The 21462-nt window shown below is 42.3% G+C and overlaps 2 protein-coding genes across 3 annotated transcripts; one reads left to right on the top strand and one right to left on the bottom strand.

Moving 5' to 3' along the window:
• Positions 1–4032: 4032 nt before the first annotated feature.
• DUSP3 (dual specificity phosphatase 3) lies at positions 4033–14669 on the bottom strand. Of its 2 annotated transcripts, none has more exons than XM_048316033.1 (3): positions 14471–14669; positions 8886–9112; positions 4033–5313 (listed from the first exon to the last, which is right to left on the bottom strand). In XM_048316033.1, the coding sequence occupies exons 1-3, from the start codon at positions 14590–14592 to the stop codon at positions 5108–5110; spliced, it is 555 nt and encodes a 184-aa protein (XP_048171990.1). In that variant the 5' UTR covers positions 14593–14669; the 3' UTR covers positions 4033–5107. The 2 variants fall into 2 exon arrangements, with proteins under 2 accessions (XP_048171990.1, XP_048171999.1); XM_048316042.1 differs by having other exon boundaries at positions 14500–14641.
• Positions 14670–14695: 26 nt separating this feature from the next.
• On the top strand, positions 14696–21055 carry LOC125331712 (ras-related protein Rab-18-B-like). Its single transcript, XM_048316023.1, has 7 exons — positions 14696–14868; positions 14938–14993; positions 15144–15205; positions 16780–16852; positions 17803–17915; positions 18868–18934; positions 19768–21055. Exons 1-7 carry the CDS (start codon positions 14804–14806, stop codon positions 19941–19943), a joined length of 612 nt encoding a protein of 203 aa, XP_048171980.1. The 5' UTR covers positions 14696–14803; the 3' UTR covers positions 19944–21055.
• The last annotated feature ends 407 nt before the right edge of the window (positions 21056–21462 follow it).

Genomic DNA, 21462 nt, shown 5'->3' with positions numbered 1-21462 from the left:
GTGTGGCTGTTACTTGGGAGGACTAACACCATCACTACACACTTTATATGCTGAGCACGGTGCCAAATGGTCTGGAATATCCATTTGGCCCGTTGGGCTCAGCTGTCTCAGTGTGTCTCCCCCCAGTTTCCCACACCCCCTGCCCCCTCCCCAACACGGCCCTACGAGAAGCAGAAAAGGCCTCAGCTCTGTGGCAGCCCTGCTCAGCAGTAACAAAAACATCTCTGTAAGATCATCGCTGTTTTCAGTACAAATCCTAAACACAGCCCCCTAGCAGGCACTGGGAATAAAATTAACCCTACCGCAGCCAAAACCAGTACACTGCTCTTAGAGCGAATCAGACACATCAGGGGAGCAGGTACAAGGCGTTAACTGGCATCCTGTACTTAGCCTGAATCCTTTGCTGCTGCTTTCTGAACTCAAGCATCTGTCCTGAAACGCTGGCATTGCAACCCTACAACGAAGGTAGGCACATCTAAACCAGTTTCTTAAATTGGTTCAGTCACTTCCAGCTTCAGGTGCTCGCTCTGCCCATACCTGGGCCAAAGGGGGTTCTGTTCAGCATCCAAGCCCGAAGCTGTACACGTGCAATCTGAGCTATCTGTGGACAGTGTGACAATGCTTCACACACTGCCCAGGAATTCAGTTTTTGACATGATCAAGAACTTTGCTTCTCAAACAGGTTGTTTATTTTTCCATGATGCAGCCTTTCCCGATCAACTTCCAGCTGTCTCAGAAGAATTTTGCAGTGTCGCATACTACGGTGTGAATGTAACAGCCTGAGTGCTGCGGTGTGATCTCCTGCAAGCAGCCAAAACAAACTGATTCTTAGTATTCTCCTACCAGAGACTGATAAATCATTCTGGTGGCTTGCCTTTTTCAGTGATAAGAATACACTGGATTCACACAACAGCATTGTTCAGGGACTCAGTGATGACTCTCCAGGGAAGAATAACAAGCCTACAGCTCCATCTGGTGAGTCAGCCAGCCAGCGACACACAGGAATTGGAATTAAAACACACAACCAACACTTGATAATTTCCAGGATTTATTTGCAGAAGAAATTAATAGGACACTAATTCTCACCAGCAAGTCCTTAAAAGATACCTCTCAGGCTTGTTCTGTTTCTGGTTTTACTCATTGGTGAAGCTCAGAAAGTAATTTTAGAAGAAACCTCTGTGCTAAACTAAGAAAGATTCCACTAGATAGTCTCTCTGTGCTAAAACATCATAGTAAACTAGCAGAACTAATATAAAAATAAAAGAAGGTAAAAACTCCTGCTTCTACTTCTGGCATCAGAGATTTAATTAGTTCTGGACAACAGAAGGCAGCTCAACGAAAGTATCTGAATGATGAAAACAAACATTGCTAATATTCTTTCTGCTGTTGTTCTTTGCTGAGGAGGAGGAAAGTGTATTTGACACAAATTTGTTTTTCAACTCAGAGAGCATGCATTACTCTTATACACAGTGCTTTTCATCTCCAAGGCCTTTTATGAAGATTAATTCTCACATCACTCGCATCACCAATCATAATTACTGGAGAAGAAAAGGGTGTCCAATTTTAATACAGGCACCCAAAAATGGAATTACAATACATCATATTGTGGCTGCTACTTCTGCATTCAGATATTATTAATTCTAAGTTTGAAATAACTTAATGAAATGCTCACTTTTCAGGAGTGCAGCATTCTCTCATGAAGTGGTTTCTGGCAGTACCCATGGTGCAGAGTTGCATACCAGGTACAACACTTGCCAACACTGTAGTCTCACTGCAGGACCAAGGGATGAAAAAAGAACTATAAAATGTTATTATTTTTGATTTTTAATCACTAGTTTTAGTTTAGTTTAGTTTGCTATTTTTAGTTACAGACTTCTTTCCTGTACTTATTCATCAGCTAAGAAAGTTCAGTGTAAGTGAATTTAGTTTTACATGGATCATCATTTTGTCTATCTGAACTTTCATCTTTGTTCCTTGTTGTAAAGTATGAGTAGCTTCTCACCTTCTCTCTTCCCCCCCTCTCTAACTTCACTAACTCTTAAGAATGAAAAACTCTAAGCTGTTGCTTTTTCTTTCACTGTGCTAGACTTGGCAAGGTAGAGATCTTCATTCCATGATAGATGCATATTTTATAGAGACACCATCCCTTCTCCACGGTACTACCTGCTCAAAAATTACCACACTGCTGTTCAGGACAAACATATTAATGTAAATCCTGATGACTCTATTTTAGCTGTGGCCAAGGAGTTTCAACTCCAAAAACAGAGTGTTGCTGTTTGCAACAAACAGTTCTTTTAAAATGTATCTTCCTAAATTAGCGTTCTTGTAAGAAACATCTCACAGCAAAGGGCAGGTGCACAGCAATTTCAGAGGAATAAAAAGTTCTATTTCTTCCAATACTTTCTCAATTTCATATTACATGGAAAGAAAGCTCTCTTTCCCATGTTTTATGCTATCTTTCCTTCTACAATCAGAAAGAGAAATTTAGAAGTATACAGCATATCACTATGGATTAGAGGCATACAAGATCTTCTTGGCCAGCTAAAACGGGCAGAGGAATTTGAACGTGACTGTACTTGGAGAGCAAAACCAAAAGAGAAAGGGTATGATCCATTAATAGAGCAGTGGGCTGACATTCTAACTATTTTTAGCCTGCTCTAAAAGCAGAAATGGTTTCATTACTGAGTTGCCTATCAGTAATTTAAAATACGATATATCGTCTCACCTTCCAAACTAATTTATAACATTGTCTTACTTATGCCTCTCCACCCTTGTATTACAAAACATTTGCTAAACCAGTTTTATTTTACTAAGACAAATGAGCCAGAGTTACCATAAAAGTGACCAGTGTCCCATGAAGTAAAAGATTATATTGACTATAAGAACACATTCCCCCTTGTTTTGATTTTCAGTGTTTCTTGATACTGACAACTACAGAAACACAGCCATAAGATAAACAGACTCAATTTTAACAAACCATTCTGGTTCTAATCTGACAACTACCAGCCTTCTTACAATCTATCCAAGAGTAACAAAGGTCTAATGCCTGATGGTTTCTTAGCTCTTTAATGGACTGGAATTTTGACTTCCAAGTAACAGATGAAAGACAAAGTGCATCCACATGAATTTCCCTTTTTTTTCCTTATAGTGCAAATAGGTGTTAAGAATACATGGTGTGAGACAAGACCAAAAAAATCTATGTTTATAGTAAAAATTTTAAAAGGGTAATTTATAAATTAGACTGCAGTATGAAAAGTCAGTATTGTAGAAAAGGTAAGGCCAGTATTCCTATTTCTAAACCCACTACTCCTATTTCACACAACATGAAATTAGCAACTAGGAATTTTGAAGAAGCATTTACTCCTGATTAAATGAATTAATGGGAGAAAGCAGACAGGTATGTAATTAGCTAGTGGAATTGACGACTGCTTTTTATTACTGAACCATCGTGATTCAAGGCAACACCGAATACTGACTGACAGTGGAGATGTGACAGGAAACACTGTGTAGAGTGGTCCCCAGTCGTCACTTTGAAGGACACAATAGAGAAAAGGCTACTTGAAGTGGCAGCTCCCTCCTGTGGAAGGAGCAACAGTAAGACTGGTGCTCAAGCAGAATAATGCAGTTTAACTTCAAGAAAGTTACCTTGGTACACAGAACTTCCCCCTGCCACTCCCACATCTCCAAACCACACAACCCCAGCAACAGAAGTAAAACACTGTATGGACGTCCTTTGTGATTTCTGATTACTAAACTGAGCAGACAAAACTAGACCTGGGATCATGTGTCACTAAGACACAGTGTTTCTGTTTAAAACTGTGTTAAGATTTTTCATTCTAGAACTACATTAAAGCACAGGTAAGAATGGAACACAGCCACCCCGGTTTCTGATGGTTTAACCAACAATCCCAAGTTTGCAGTGGGAGATCATCTGCATCAAGACAGTGCTGTAACTCACAGGCACACATTTACACACTTAGGCACAGTGCAAACAAAGTTCCCTCTCCCAACACTGCAATGACTCATTTCATCTGCATGGCAAACAGAATCAAGACATCCTTTATTTTAATAGAACGTAAATATTTCCTATACAGTGTGGTACATTACAATGCTCATTTCTATTTAATGATACCATGCAAGCAATCCAAGAAGTCAAGAGTGTTCTTCTGCAAACTGCTTTGTAAGCACACCTGTGCTGGAAGTAATCTGCATGTGTGGTCATTCCATTCTGTGTTACTAAACAGTGATAGTAAAGAAGAGATAAAGACACTGTAGTTTCATACAAGCTTTGAAAGCCATTATATTCAGATACTTAGGACTTAATTATACATCCACCACAAGCACTTCTAAATAGTCATATTATTTCTTCCTTGTTCAAGTTTTTCTCTCAGCATTTGCTCTTGACATTTTTTTCTAGTATGATTTCGAAATAAAAATGAAAGTACATTTAGTAACAGACTATTCATGTCAATTGTAACAGCAGGAGATACAACTGTTCTTGGAAACACAGTGTGCATCAAGCATGGGCTCTGAATGGCTTTACTATCACACACTGCATATTGCATAAATCCACACAAAACACTGCATACACTTCATTTTCTAAGTGAGTGCATCTGTGCATTTGTATATATGCTGCTCCATTCCTTGAAGCTCCTACATTCAAACTTTAGGCACCTGTGTGTATGAAAAAGAAGCTTTAGAAATTACAGTGCTCCTATTAAGAGCGAGTGAAGAGATGTGTTAGGGATTCCAGAAACTGGGGCTCTGGTGAGATTAAAGACAAACCTTAAATAAATCACATTCAATGTCAATGCAAACCACATATGCTATGGAGTCTGCAGGGGCACTGAAATACATGTGAAGACAGATGTAATCACTGGAGTTACCCCTCTAAAAACATCTCTTTATGGCAACAGCTCCAAACAGTGACACAATTTTGTACCATCTTGAAAGACAGTCACCGAGTTCAAGAAAGATACTTGCACTAGACAAGCAGGAATTCTGTCTCGCTTTAGGTTGGTGGTTGCAATTTGGGTCTCTAAAGCACCTAAGACATCCTCTAAACGTTTGAGAAACTTAAAAAAAAAAAATACTGCAGTGCTCTGTTCTAGGGCTTGAGCTTGCCCTCCTTCACTAATCGCTCGTTGAGCTGGCAGAGCTGCCTCAGGAAGCCATCGTTGGGGCCAATCTCTCGCTTCTGCCGGACAGTGCAGAGGGCAGACTTGACATCCATGTTCTGCCGGAGCATGAGGTAGGCGATGACCAGCGTGGGAGAGCGGCTGTAGCCCTCACGGCAGTGCACAAACACTTGTCCTGCAGGGGAGACAGGTCACAATTTGGGTTATAGTGGAATGTATGTTTGAAAAGCAATATGAAACAGCTAGGATATGAAGTGTATTAATATTAGTCCTTTTGCAGCTTGAGAACTGTGAATTCCAAATGCTACAGGAGACATGGAGAAGTTGGAAGAAAGGTGCTGTCACTCTGTTAGTAGCTACACAGTCTGTGACCAAGGATAATGCAAAAGAAAAAAATAATAGGTTGCATATCAAACAATCTCACTAAAACATATTTGCTACTATATCACAAGAGTCAAACTGTGTCTATTTACTGCACTTCTCCAGTCTTTGGTGGTTTAGGCAAGCTTTGCTCCTAAAGATGACCAGTACCAAAGAGCACGAATAAAAGAAGTTTAAAATACACTGAAGACAAATACGCTGTTTGCCATGTACTGCATCTCTTCAAAGACATCCAGCCTTTTTGCTGCATTGCTGCCAACTGCTACACTAACTCCATGTTGCATCATACCCAGCTACTTCTCCAGCTATTTACGAAGCCACATTAACACTCCAGTAGATGAAGCTGCCACTGTGCAGAAACAAGAGGCAGAACTATCTAACCATGCTGCTCATCAGCACCAACAAAATGCTTCCAGCTGATTGATTAGGGAACTCATTCTACATATTAGGTGGGTTGTATTGAGTTTGCATGGCAGCATTTTGGTGGTGGAGGGGCTACAGGGGTGCCTTCTGTGAGAAGATGCTGGAGGTTTCCCCTATGTCCAAAACAGCCAGAGCCAGCTGGATCCAAGATGGACCTGCCAAAGCCAAACCAAACAGTGATAGTGGTAGCACCTCTGGGGTAACACATTTAAGAAGGGGAAAAAAACCTGCTGCACAATGGCAGGTGAATGAGAGGAGTGAGAATATGTGAAAAAAACTCTGCAGACACCTAGGTCAGTGAAGACTGAAGAACGGAAGGTATTCCAGGCACGGGGGAGAAGATTCCCCTGCAGCCTATGGGGCAGACCGTGGTGAGGCAGGCTGTCCCCCTGTGACCCATGCAGGGCCACAGCAGAGCAGACATCCCCCTGCAGCCCACGGGCAGTGCCAGAGCTGGGGGATACACCCAAAGGAGGCCATGACCCCGTGGGAGGCCTGCACTGGAGCAGGTTCCTGGCAGGACCTGTGGCTCCATGGATAGAGGAACACATGCTGGAACAGGTTTTCAGGCAGGACTTGCTAACCTGAGGCAGACCTGCACTAAAGCAGCCTGTTCCTGAAGGACTGCCCCCCATGGAAGACAGGACCCACACTGCAGCAGTTAATGCAAAGCTGCAGCCTCTGGGGAGGCCTCACGATGGAGAAGCTCTTGGATGTCTCCTGTGGGTGAGACTGGAACAGGGGAGGAGAATGAAGAGGAAGGAGAGGTGAAAATGTGCATTGACTGCAATTCCCACTCCCTGTCCCCTTGAGCTGCTTGGGATCAGGAGGTACAGAAAACAGGGAATGAAGCTGAACATGGAAAGAAAGGAGGGGTAGAGGGAAGGTATTTTAAGGTTTGGTTTTGTTACTCATTATCCTACTCTGATTTGATCGGTATTAAGTGAAACTAACTTCCTCAAGTTGATTCTGTTTTGCCTGTGATGGTAATTGCTGGGAGATCTCCCTGTCCTTATCTTGACCCTGGAGCCTTTTGTTGTATTTTTCTCTCCCTGTCCAGCTGAGGAGGGAACATGCTGGCACGGCTTGGTGGGCACCTGGTATCCAGCCAAGGTTAACCCACCACGTGGGTAAATCCTGTAGTGAGGTATCCAAAAATAAAAAAGCAGGCCACAGCTCCCTTTGAGAAATCTAACCTGATTTATTGTTTCTTAGCTGCTTCTGCTTTGATGTGCTTTTCCAGCCACAGAAATTTCCCCCTTCCCAAATGCAGTGGGACATGTGGCCCCAGTCTACTCTCCAGAGTAAACTGTTTTTTGAGACAAGAAAACATCTGAACCATACACACCCACTCTTATCATAACCACAACTTGCTTTGAATCACCCCAACAGAAATCCTGTTACTACATTTGCCTTAAACAGCAAAAGCTTCTCAGCTCAAGGCAAACCACTAGCATGGTAAGGAGCTAAAACAATTAATTCTCAACATTTCTTGAGAGCCTGTAGTAATAAATAAGCAAAATTTAGAGATTCTTGATTATATACATGGAAGAGAATTGACTTTTCTGCAAATGGTCAGAAGGAAAAGGTTTCTGGCCTTTCTTTGTGAAAGGCAGTGTCTGAAGGGCTGGCTTCCAGACCTGCAGGATACCAGACCTGCCTTCCAGAACTTCATGCACTGCAACACTAAAATGAAATTGAGGGAGAATACTATTATACCCCTCTTCTATTCTCTTCATTACCCTTACTCTACACCTTAATGTCAAACAAAACAAACTATTTGCAGCAGCCAGTTAATCTTAAAACTGGCTCCAACATCACCCAGCTCTAAAGTTCCTCTTTGTTTACCACTGTTAAGAAAACAGTGCTGGGCAAGGTAGACAAAAACAACTACGACTGAAAGAATCAGCAAACAGAGCTGCTGCAAATTGAGATTGACTCCGCAACTACTGAGATCAAACTGAGCAGGTCCAGTCGAGGCACAGCAAACCCTTCCTTCTTCTTGCAGCCTGTTCCAGTGAGTCACAATGCTAACTGCAAGAGCTGCATTTCCATTTTTAGAATTGTTCATACTCCACCAAACTGGATGTAAACTTTATTTTCATCTGTCAAAACCCACATCACAGCTCCAGTACCCCTTTGCCATTTCAGAGGAAAAACTTCTAGAATTGTGGCAGTTCTCATCACTCCTATTTAATGCTCAGTCACGAAGCAAGAAAGAAATTAAGCATGTGTAGAAATAACTGGTATGTTGAAATAGTTAGACAGCACAAACACCATCTGTCCCACTGCACTGTGTCCTAGGATTTCTGCTCTGAGGAAACATACTATAGAGAAATGTGGCAATAAACAACATTGCAAATATAACCTTCAGCTTTTCTGCAATCCTAAGAAATAAAGAGGCAATCAACACATAAAATAATGTAATGACTTAATGTAATAAAAACTGTAAGGTGACAGTCTCTATTCTTATTGTACATTTGGAAAAAACCCCATGTAACAGGTTATGTGAGTACTCTTCAGCACCTGCATTACTTGTATCACTTCTGCCTTTAAATTTCTAATATCCTTAAACAACTTTTTGACCCTGAACTTACTTTTTAAGAAATATTTTTAATGTGCTTTAACACTTCTAAGGAAAAATAAAAACATATCTTCCCCAAAAGAAACTGTAATAAGATGCAGCAGCTGTTTCCCATTTCGAAGTTAACCCTACAGTGACAGAGTTCCCTTTGCCATGTACTGGAGACCTAAATGTATAAACAGAAGACTAAGCTGCCTCATTGTGTACTCTTGTGTCTTTGATGCAGGGCCATTATCTGAATTTTTCACTTGATTGTTCTGTTGATAATATGAGCAAAGAACCATTTTCAACAGTAAATTGCTAAGAAACATATGCAGTGCACAAAAAACATGGTAGAAAGATATTTCAGTTTGCCTTACCATCCTTCTGGGAAAGGGCTTTCTCAATAAAATCAGCTGCCTCCTCAAAATAGCGACTGAGGTTAAATTCCTGTGTATCGTTAGCTTTAATGCCATGGTATCTGATGCCTGTGCCTTCATAGAACTCTGCATTAGTGTTCACATGCATGAATGATTTCCCCTCTGCTGCATTGAGAACATGGGTTATCCCCAGACGCTGCAGCCTCATAATGTTCTTGGCTATGAACCTGTGTGACAAAAAGTGTCAAGAAAATGATTAGATTTTGGTGAATCATCTCAGTATTTATGATGTTCTCAGAAGGTATTGATAACCAAACCCTTTGATTTTTTTCTGTTAATAGATGACAAATATACTGTGCCCAAGAGTGAATTAGCTACTGGTGATAAATTCACAAAAATATTTAGAGCCATGGTGACTGCTTGTGCATGACAGAACGCTGCTTTCTTGGCTGATGACCGAGGAAAGCACACATGGAAGTGAAATCTGCTAGATTCTGCTATGGCTTAAAATTGTAACTTTCTGAACATAAAATTCTGACCAAAGTAGGAAAATATTGGGGATGACAACACATTAACTTCTGAGATTAACTGTTATCCACATAAAACAATTCAAAACCAGTTACAAAAAGCCTCTACTGTCAAGTACCAGTGTTGCAGAACTTGATAAGCAATACTTGCTACTCTAGCAGACAGTCCAGACAAACTGACATTTTAGGGGGCAATTTTAAGCACTGTGAAACAGCACTGGCTCCTTATCAGGCCACAGGAAGAAAGTAACTGAGTAAATGTTACTGCATCTTCAAAAGACTCATCTGAGGTCTACTAAGAGGTGTAGTCCTATGCCCTGTGCTATTCAACACCTTTGAAGTAGTGGAAAGATCTGTCAAGGCTATCCAGAGGCCAGCAACACAGAGATATAATTCACTTTTGAGACTCAGTGTTTTCACCACAATTTTCAGTGTCTTGGCTGAAATCAATATCTGAATGTAAAAGAATCCAGATGAGTGATGTTTAAGATGCTGAAGTGCTTAAGAAAGCACTCTGTACTTTTAGGTCAGCTAAGTCCTTTCCATCTCCTCAGTTTTTCCAATAATTGTAACAAAACCACCAGCTTCCATCTTTAGGTGGCTAAAAGAGCGACCCACCCTACTAGTGAACAATTGAGCTGGATGCTACACAATAATCATGCCTCTCAGGCTTGACAATGACAATTAATTAGATCCAGTAATAATGCCATAAGCTTTGATAAAAGCTCCAGGATGTACAATGGCAAACAATCCATCTGCTCAGTAACACAGCTGATCATGCACAAATCTCTGCTTGTGCCCTGGAATGCAATCTATAGTAAGAGGAGCTAACCATTAAATAATATGAGGAGAGCATTGACTCCTTTTTGCCATAAACCCACTACTTTTCATTCATTCTGAGTCTGATTATTTCCATATGTCAGTCACAATATTTGCCTCCCTTTCCTGGGAAGAAAAAAACCCCACCATATCTTTTATCACACTACATGGTCTCCTAATAAAATCTAAGCCCCATTGGTCAACATTAGCAGAATGTGACAGAAGGCTTTAGCTGAAGGATAACTCCGCTCCTGCTCACTTTGTGAAAAGAGGTAGCCTAGACAGATTGTTTTTAAAAGCAGCTTTCAGTATGTGTCTAACTGGATGTGGAAACAGAAGTATTTTTTAAAAACTCCCTACAGCTCAGCTCATAAATTGCCAATACAAGAAGTCTTAATATTAAGCTGAACTCCAGATAAGCATTTGTGCAGTATCATGTTGGACAAGTTTCTGTGAGATGGCAACGCATCCAGGGCTTCTGGCTGGGCACTTAGGTAATCAAAAAATTTAAAATAAATACCCAAATTAGTCAATTTACATCTATATGAATCTCTGAGTCCATTCACTCAGAATTTTGATGTAATTCGAGGCCATGAATAACCCGAGAATTCCTTTCTTCCTGATGACTGCACACCCCTTAAATTCTAGTGTAAGCGGATGAAGACTTATGCATGACTGAAGCTTCTACATTTTCTGCTGTCTGTGCCAAGCAACTATGGCAATGAACCAAGTATTTGTAAGACTTCATTACCCAAACAAATGCTGACAGATTTTCCATCTGGCAGGACATCATCTGTGCCAGGGGAGAAGTTTCAGTGTCTGGAGAATTCTGCTTTCAACACAAAAATCCTACAGAGCAAGGCCAAACCAAAATGTGTTAATTCAGCGGCGAGTGCATACACTTAGTAGGGTGAGAATATGGTTTAATTAATGTTATATAGATCAGCATATATCTGATAGTGTTCAGGATCAACAGGAACTCCCATTCTGAAATTATGGTTGAATCTGGCAACAGACTCAACAGGCTTCCCTGGAGGCAAAGTCATTCCCAGTGAATGATTTTTGCAGATTTTACAGATGATTTTCTTACATAGCTAGAGGTGAAAAAGAGAGAATTTGTATGCCATTTGTTTCTCCCTTTTCAAACAGTCCTTGGATCTCTCTCATCCTTAACATTTCATTACAGCTGCATCATGTTGGATGTTGAAATGCTAGCTCCTTCAAATAGCAGAGAGATGCTAACATCAGCTTCATCTGGCTCCTGAAAAAAATCACAGAATCTTGTCCATTCTCAATATGGAAGATTTACAGTTCCTCGTCCTGTGAGTAACACTAGTAAGAAGTGTTCCCTTTGAACAGAGAAGAATTATTTAACCAGCCACAAAACATAGGTTTTGGAGAACCATTCATCAGTAATTAAGGATACATGAGGCTATGAACTATAGGCATATGGAATTATAAACAAACAAACCAAGTCTTTAATGGCAAAAAATGCCAGCCTATTAACACATTTTAATTTGCACTGTCCAGTGCATGCAAAATTGTTTTCTTACCAACGCTTCCCTCAGAGTCACTAAATTTAATATTAATTTTGGGCGAATCCCCTCCATACTCCTTACAACACACCTGCACTTGTGGCACATTAAGAACAAAGAACAACTTCATGGGTTACCCACATACATTAAAGCAGACAGAAAAACTAAGATTGGGCAGGCATAACCAGAACATTTTTACCAAATACAGTTATGGAGACATGGCTAGAATCGTTACAGGTTCCCAGGAAAAACCCCACAAACAAATTCCCTTAGTCAGTAGTTCAGGAATCTAAGCCTGCTCATTTTCAGGCAAAACACTGGTTTTCACAAGAATGGTTGTTCTGGATAAAAAGCCTACCACCCTCCAGTGTGCTGACTGCTCCCTCTTGCCCCCATTCTGATGTCACCTACAACCCTGACAAAAATGAATTATTCCAACCCTTCTGGTCAGATTAAAATGTTACATTGAAACACATCTTCACTTATACAGAAACACAAAATGATGTGCACTTGCACTGCATCCCAAATTGTTCTTTTGTTATTGTTTGAAAAATATATAATTGTGCTAGTCTATCACCTATAAAATTCTTGTCTTAGGGATATCACATTTTTACTCTTGTCTTCACAAATTTTGTCTGATCTTCTTGAGAGGTTAGAACTACCCATGGTAATGTGGAAACCCATAATTTTCAAAATATATTATCATTTTATCTCTGCATTTTCATTAACTTTCATGTATTGCCTGCAAAATTGATTACTTTGGCCCTGCTTGAAGTCACTTGACAGATAAACTGTTATTCTGCACTATGACCCAGTTTAATCTCACCGGCCTGAATGTCTCTATGTTGTCATTTTTACCTAAAGATGAGTTACTCTTAAGGAGAGACAGCAGCACCCCTGTGCAAAATATTCTAAAAAGTAACCAACAGAAGTTCCTGAATCTCACTCATAGGTTTTAATTTTTTCCTGTGAGTTCCTGCTCAAATTATATTGTTTTTATATAATGTATTGGAATTCCAATCCCCTTGCTCTGGCTGCTCTGTGAATTTTAATTGTTATAAAATCTCTGTTGCTTGTTATCCTAAACGTGACCCTGTACTGCACACAACAAGAGTACAAAAGCAGGGCATGAAGCTCAAAATGATGTGAAAACAGATTCATATTCTTTCAGAATGACTAATACAGCAAATGCTACTTACAGTGCAGTATATACCACAACTCCACTGGATACAAAGAATCCTCTTAAGAATTAATATTATTTCCAGTTCGAGAATATCAAAGTTCACCACACAGTGCCCAAGTCTTAATGGAAATCCATCTATTCAACTAGACCTCAGCATTACCTTAACTCTCTGTGGATGCTTCAAAGATATTACTGCCTCCTAAGTCTTGACAAACTAAGTAGATTGTCTGTTCCTGTTGTGAAATAGTTTTTTCAGCCACAAAGTTATTTCTTGCTTTAGCTACCCTCCACAACTTTTCAGCATTCTTTTAAAAGCACTGACAATACAACTGCACTTTGTCTGTTTGTGCCACTAGCAGCTGAACTGTTCTTAGGCCACAAACTGCAGTGGTGCTTCAGGTATTTTTTGTTTGTCAGTTATTACATAAAAAGTCCTTCTCAACAGTAAAGCTTTCCACTAGATAGAGATTTTCCATTGTGCAACTTATACATGCATTATCTGTTCCTGGGCACCCTTGCATCTGAACATATTGAAGTCCCTACTCTATATTTAAGATAGGTTACTGAACAATGAAAACGACTCTGTAGTAGCTAACTGCCTCCAAAGTTATTTTGTAATTATTTGCTGCGCAAATCAGCTTTTAAGCTATGACTTGCTTTTTTCCAGGTCACTGTTACAAATATCAAGGAGATGGTGGCTGTCAGACACCAGACTGGCTACTGAGAGAATGATTTCAGTCCCATCTCTAGACGTGCATGTCCTGCATCAACAGGCAGTAACAAATATAATTTGGTTTGGCTTAGGAAGAAGTTAATGACAGTCTATGATCTTGACTTATATTTCTTTAGGAGGTACAAGCTTAAAATAAGAACAGGAACCCAGTATACTACACATGTATTAAAAAAAAATCCCAAATTTCACTGGGAAAAAGTGCACAAAGATAGACAAAAAAGGGAAAAGAGAATCAGCAGGATAGGACAGGGTTGGAACAGTTAATTGAATCATGATGTGGTGCAAAGAATAAACCCCACAGGGCTCGCAGAGATCCAGCAGATCCCGTCCTGCAGCTTGGCCGCCCCCGGCTCAAAGCGCCAGGAGCCGCTCGGTGACCGCCCTGAGCCTCACGGCCCGCCCGGCCCGGCCCCCTCCGCCTGCCGGACACCGCGCCCGGCCCGGCCCCCTCCGCCTGCCGGACACCGCGCCCGGCCCGGCCCGGCCCGGCCCCCTCCGCCTGCCGGACACCGCGCCCGGCCCGGCCCGGCCCGGCCCCCTCCGCCTGCCGGACACCGCGCCCGGCCCGGCCCGGCCCGGCCCCCTCCGCCTGCCGGACACCGCGCCCGGCCCGGCCCCCTCCGCCTGCCGGACACCGCGCCCGGCCCGGCCCGGCCCGGCCCCCTCCGCCTGCCAGACACCGCGCCCGGCCCGGCCCGGCCCGGCCCGGCCCCCTCCGCCTGCCGGACACCGCGCCCGGCCCGGGCCTGCTCCGCGCCCCTGCCCGGGCCCCGCTCGGGCGCACTCACGCGTTCCCCACGTGGATGCGCGGCACCACCTCGTTGCTGTGCGCGCTGGGCAGGCTGTAGCAGCCGCTCCCATTAGCCAAGAGGTCGTTCAGCTCCTCCACCGAAATCTGGTAATCGGCCATGGCCGAGCCTCCGCCGCCAGCCAGAAGCCCCTCGGCGCTGCGGCTCCAGCCTGGCCCGCTCCCGCCCCGCCCGGCCCCGGCCGCCGCCTCATAGGCGGGGCCGCGTCAGCTGCCGGGGCCGGATCGCCGAGAGGAGTGAGCGGCTCGCTCCGGGCGTGCAGTGCTGGCGGTGGCTGCTCCGACACGGCTGCCGGCCCGGTGCAGTGCGGCGATGGAGCCTGCAGGCCTCACCCTGAAGCTGCTGCTGGTCGCAGACAGCGCTGTGGGGAAGTCCAGGTGCTGCCGCGGCCCGCACGGGGGGCCCCGAGCGCTCCCGGGCTGAGCCCGCGGTTTCTCTCCCCACAGCCTCCTGCGGAGGTTCACGGACGGCGCCTTTGAGCCGCGTCTGAAACCCACCGTCGGTGAGCCCGGGGTCCGCCCGCGGGCTGGGGTTGTTCTTGTTGGGGTCCCGAGGGGAGCCGGCATCGTGCGGACGGGAGGGCGGCAGGAGGCGGCGGCCAGAACGGGCGTTCGACAGTTCTGCTGACGAGCCTCTCCTTCTTACGTCTTAGGTGTTGATTTTAAAGTGAAGAAAATGGTTGTGGAGGGCCGTGCAGTACAGCTGGCCGTATGGGTAGGTCTTGTTCCGGACAGATGGGGATATGTTGGGTTTTGAGAGATGTACAAGCTTCAGGAGCTTCTTTTTGTGGGTTTTTCCCCCTCCCTCTTTCTTTCTCCTCCTCTGTCTTTGCTGAAGTCTTCTGCGTGTCGAGATTATGTACTTAGGCTGCAATGCGTGTGGAATGAGCGTCTGTCATGATCGTACAGCAGTAGTTGCAGGCAAAAAAAACCCCCACTCTAAAGGCTTCATTAGTCAAAATTTGGGACTTCCTTCAGTTTTATAGAGGCTTTGACTACTCTATCCTGCTGTTTCTCAAAGGCTCTGTGAAGTGTTACACTTCTGAAGATGTTAGCATGCGAGGGAGGCGGGCGTTCCATGCCTGTGGGACCCAGAAGCACGGCAGGCGAGTAAACCGCAGGAAGGTGCTGCTCTGGGTAATGAGCTGGATGATTGCCTGTAGGTAACTCTGTGTGTGTACTACACCAGATGCTTTATTTTGGTTAAAAGCATGCAAAAAACCCCAGAGAACCCCTTGTTCTTGAACTTTTTAAAGGTTCATTCAGATTTAGTGGGAAGCTCGAGCATTTGTCCTGAACTTCCTGATGCTGTATTTTCAGCATCTGCGGACTGAAATCAGATTGCAGCTGTGTGATCAGGGTTATTTATAATATAAAACAAATATTTAATTCTTCTGAGGGGAATGAAAGAGCCTTAGGAAGGAGAGATTTTATGTGTATGGTCATAGGTATTCGAGAAAGAAAATGCCATTACTAATTAAGAAATTGGGCCTAAATACAATCTCCTTAGTAACAATGAATTGAATTAGGTACGTATATTCCCAATTTCAGTTTCTTTTTTTTTTTAAACAAAGAATAAATAAATTACAATCTAGCTGTTAGTTTATCAATTGTAAACTGTACATAAAAGGAAATAAATTTTTTTCAAAAATATTTGTGTGATTCGTTGCCTCCTTATTGTTTTGAGGGTTTTTTAAAAATTTTATATTGTACTTAGTACCTTGCTTATTCTTACTTATTCATGAGTTTAAGTGAGACATACTGCAGTAATAATTGAATGAAACTACTGATTTTAAATTTCTTACCTGTTTAGGTTCGTAGCAGTCTTGAAGTAGTTCTGTCTAACTAGATTTGTCTTCCTTGTGGCAGAGGAGCAACGGGAGATGTTTAGAACCTCTCTGTCTCCTTTCCTGCAGAGTCTGTCACTGGAAAATCAGTTACTCCTCACCTCCTTCAGTTCAGCTGCATTTACACCTAGCTGTGTGGCTGCTTGCCTTTTATGGATTTCTCTGGAGTCCCTTTTACTTTCCTATTGTCTCACTCATGTTACAGGTGTCTGCTTATCCTTTTTACTTTCAATCAAGTCCTCTCCGTGTTTTTCTACCCTTAGCCATTTGCTGCTGCTGTTTTTTGACTGCTTTCCTCATTCTTGTAGCTTAATGTTTCATGTATCCTTACTGGTCACGAAAATTTTAAATTTGCTCATCTTGTTTAGTTTAAAATGCCTTTTTTTGTTCTAAATGTATTTGATGTTGTGTGTTTGGGATTTTTTTCCCCCTCCCTCTCTAGGACACAGCAGGACAGGAGCGCTTTAGAACTCTGACTCCCAGTTATTACCGAGGAGCTCAAGGAATTGTTTTAGGTACGAAGTAAATGGAAGAAAAGCATGATTACAGAAATCGTGGTCTTTATTTCTCCTAAATGTGCATGTTCTTACAAAAGGAGGTTGTCTGAGAACAGCAGAGAAATAATTATGGTTTTTACAACATTACTGCTCATTGGCTCAAATACTGAGTATGCAAAACCACTGGCAGGAAATACTGCTGCTTCAAAACATTTTAAATTAAAAAGACAGATATCATGCTGCAAGCTGTTGAGTGGATGAATTACTAGCTTTGTAGTTATTACCTTGATTATTTTCTGGTAATAAGGCTAATCAGGGGTTGTGTTGTGTTCTTTTCCCCATGATGTTTTCACTTTTTTTTTTTTCCCCCCCCCCAGACACTTTTGATGTGATTATGGTAACACTTGAGGTTTGTACACAGGTAATGGATAGCTAGGCCCTTTCTGTGTGACAACAGCAATTAGAAAACAAAGGGATTCTCAATTTCAGGGCTTGTGAAACCCTTACCCTGCTGTACAAAATACTCTTTCTGACTATGATTTTTAAACCTTAGTGATTTATGTAGCTACAGTTATCAAGTTACCAGTGCCCAAAAATAGCTTTTAACTCAGTCCATGTTTTTAGCAGCAGTGTGTGCATGTACTTACACATTAAATTAGGTGACAAAATACCCGTTTTAAAATATTCCGTGTGGCCCAATTCAGAACTACCAACAGGTAGAATATTTCTCTTGGTAAGTCTGATTTTCACTCGCAGAGCTGCTTGTGTTCTGTAATCCTCAAGTGACTTTGGGTGAGCACAGCCCAGTGTGTTCCAGCTCTGGGAAGAAGGAGGTTGATGCCTCTTTCTGTAATTCTCTAGTACTGTTTTGTTTTTATAGTTAGGAAGTGTGGACTAAGTTCTGTCACAATGAAGTAAACATTGTCCAAGACTCTGCAGCTGTAAAGCTCCTTTTCCTCTGTTCTCAGTGTATGATGTTACAAGGAAAGACACTTTCACAGGACTACAGGGATGGCTGAATGAGCTGGAAATGTACAACAGCAACACTGTGAAGATGTTGGTTGGCAATAAAACCGATAAGGTCAGTTTGGGAATGCATCCTTTTACATTCTGCCCCGGATTATTTACTCATCAGAGCGTGTCAATGTGAGACAACTGCTGTAAGTAACACATCTGTTGTGTGAGGAGGCAATATACTGAGCAACTTAGTTGGGAAGGCTCCACTTCTACCATTTTAGCAGCAGATATTGTGAAAGGTTTTAATGGAAACTTTCCTGGAGGGATGCAATTGATGATGTTGCATTAAGATGGTGCAAGGGTCTGCCCAAAAACTGCTGTCTAACCCTGAAGTTAAACTGCAGCACAGCAGCTGCTTTCTTTTCGACCAGACTCTGTTTTGACATGTGGTGGGGAAGGGGAGCTTAGCTCTTTGGATGGCTCTAGAGTGTGCAGTGATGTGGCTGTGAGCTGCACTGCTTGCTGTTTGTTTCTAGGGTGTTCTGACACATTTAGATGCCTATTGACCAGTGAGGTGCTTTTCTCTTGCCTTGCAACAAGAGGCTTTCAGTGTGGCTCTCTGAACTGGGTTCTCCTCTGCCCCCTTCCAAGTGTGCTCAGTTTCAGAACCTTTGGTAGGCCTTTTTGACTTAACTGCTGTGCCTTTCTGGCATGTATCTTGCTTCTAGTTGAGTCAGAACATAGCAACACGTTCATTTCCTGCTGATTTGGCACATGGTGTGGTTCTTGGGGCTGTGGTGTGCAGGGCCAGGAGCTGGAGTTTGATCCTGGTGGGTCCCTTCCAGCTCAGGAGATTCTGTGATTCTGTGGTTTGATGTTGCTGCTGTTCAGTTTGGCCCCCTAACAGCCAGCCTGGCTGTGAGCTATCGAATGGGAAAATTGAGTTCATTAATACATATTTACAGACATTCTTCCCTTTCAACAAAACCTCATTTCTGCAGTGGTGCTTTTCTGGGGACTTGTTAAAAGTGGCAAGTGTAGCTTATTTCAGTCATGTTCTTCATTTGTCTCTGCAGCCTGATCGTGAAGTAGAGAGAAAAGAAGGGCTCCAGTTTGCTAGGAAACACTCACTGCTTTTTATAGGTATGCACCTCTGGGACAAAAACCTCTGTGTTCATATGTTCATTTTGGTATTGCTAAGCACGAATGTGCAATTGTATTTCAGGTTGATGGGTTAATATGTTTAATGCCTAATTAATATGGGTTCCTTTTGCTGTAATTCATATGCTTGGATGTAGGTTTCAACTTTTTGCAGAGATGCTCTGCATTGACTCCAACTAGAAGCACTTTTCTCTGAAACAGATTTACTGCATGTACTGTACAGACATGAATTTCATATTTTCTTGAAACTAACAGGATTTTTTAATTCAGAGCCCTGAAGACTGGAATTTTTCTCCTTATTGATGTCAGCAAGGACCTTGTCTGATCTTTCATTTCCAGGTTTCTGTTGCAACTACATAAAAGACAGTATTCTTAGAGCAACAATAAAATGTACAATGTGAAGATATAAAGATGGGGGAAAAACTGGGTTTCTACAGAGAAAGCTTCTTGAAAAGGTTTCTAGGAGAAACTGAAACACATAGGGGGACAACATATAATTCCCTCTCTATTCTTTGCTTCTCAGCTTCATTATGGAATAATTATTTTCTAGATTTACTGTCACAACCTGAGAACAATTTCTATTTCTCCATCATGGAGAAAATGGGGAACTGTGGGGTTTTTTTATGTGGAAAAATGTGATGCTTCAGACTGGGATGCACTCCTGTTTATCCTATTCAACATAAGAGAGAATGGAGAGGAGGCTCACTCATTAAAAAACTCCCATCTTCTCTGTGGTCCCAAAATAAATTTTTACCAAGTGGAATATACTCCCTGCAAGTAAGATAAAATATTTTTTCCCCCCCCCCTTCCTCCAGAGACCAGTGCCAAGACACAGGAAGGAGTGCAACATGCCTTTGAGGAGTTAGTCATAAAGATCCTGCAGACACCAAGTCTTTGGGATAAGAGCACAGAGAAGCAGGGAGTCCAGCTAATGGAATCTTCAGCACAGCAGGATGAAGGCTTATGTGGGGCATTCTGTCCTCTTACTTAAATGTACAGGTGGCTGTTCTGCCTGACTGGGGGGACTCAAAAAAAAGGGGTGGGGGTGGGATACCAAGCACTCATCTGTGCCATGGTTGACATGCCATCAGTTGTGCAGATCCAAAACACAAACTCATTAGCAAAATACATTTTTATTCATTAACAAAATACAGTTTCTCCTTCCTCTTCTGCACTACTGCTATCTGCAGGTATTTTTCTGGTAGCTCTCAGATTTTTCACTATTTAATCATAGTGCTGCTTAGAGCATTGTGCTCTTGCTTTATGACATTCAGCATGGACTTTTGCTGAATTCCTGCCTTAGCATAAATAAGGTAATATTCACTTCTGGAATATTACTGAAAAGCTTCTCTTCCCTGGGCTGGCATGGGAGGCTTTTAGGCACCCAAGTTCCCTTAATGTAATTGGCCATCAGGAGTTACCCTGAGCAGTGGACATAGTTTCCCGATTTTGAATGGTTTTAAAAAGTCAGAATTGCTACATGGCCCCAGATAGTAGCTGACTTACTAGTTAATTTTCGGGTTGTCATGAAGAGGATATATTTTCTAACATTTGTCAGGAAAATCCCCACTTCCTGTACAATGCCCTGTAGGTGACCCTCTGCTGTTCTCACACACTTTGCACCAAGGATCAGGATGAAATGCAGGCAGCATCACTTTGGGCTGCCTCACACCCTGGCTGTGGGTTTTGCACTCATCGTGGTTCTCTGCAAACCCAAACCCTCATCCTCTTCCAGCAACCACAGTGATAAAACTCAGTTTAATAGAAAATGTGCTGCCTGTGGAAGACTTTCCACTAGGATGAATCTGTCACCAACCCCATTATGAAGTTATCTTTCACCTTTTACACTTTTAATGGCAATATTGTATTTCGCTAACTTATATTAAAATTACTGAAAATTTAAGGTGTACCTTATATGTAACTTGTGCCTTGCTTCTCTTAATGCATCTTTCTACTATTTGATTGTTAGATCATAAAACAAACATACAGCTTTACTTACTGCTAGCCGTTCAAAATATTTTAAGATGTTAGGATAGCAACCTTGCTTTAAATAAATTCTGACTCTTAGTTTTATTTAAATTAAATCTGAATCTTCTAAACATGTTTATGTCTTTCAGACTATAAAAATCTGTCTGTAACCTGAAATACAGATTGAGGATGAGATCAATCTGGCCATTTAATATTTTCATAAAATGACTTAGTTTGAAATGCTGTTACTGAAATAGTTTTTAGAATATTAGTTTTTCATAGGCTCAAGGTACATCTGTCACAAATTGCCTCTCTAAGGAGCCAAATTACTTTTGGTGGCTCTGCTGGAACACGGCTGCAGAGCTGACAGTCCACTGCACGTGAAGGAGTCCTTGTACATTTGCTGAGGCCTGGTAGGCCACCAGGCTGCAGCACTGACAAGTGCAGAGACCTGACTGGAAAACGTTCTTTTTTTTTTTGTAGCAGTGGGAATGGGACCTCAATGCTCACAGGCAGGACCATCCATGAAAGCTGCCACTTGG

Source organism: Corvus hawaiiensis, chromosome 1, assembly GCF_020740725.1.
Source record: "Corvus hawaiiensis isolate bCorHaw1 chromosome 1, bCorHaw1.pri.cur, whole genome shotgun sequence".
Taxonomy (NCBI): domain Eukaryota; kingdom Metazoa; phylum Chordata; class Aves; order Passeriformes; family Corvidae; genus Corvus; species Corvus hawaiiensis.
This window is presented reverse-complemented; position numbering and strand designations above follow the sequence as displayed.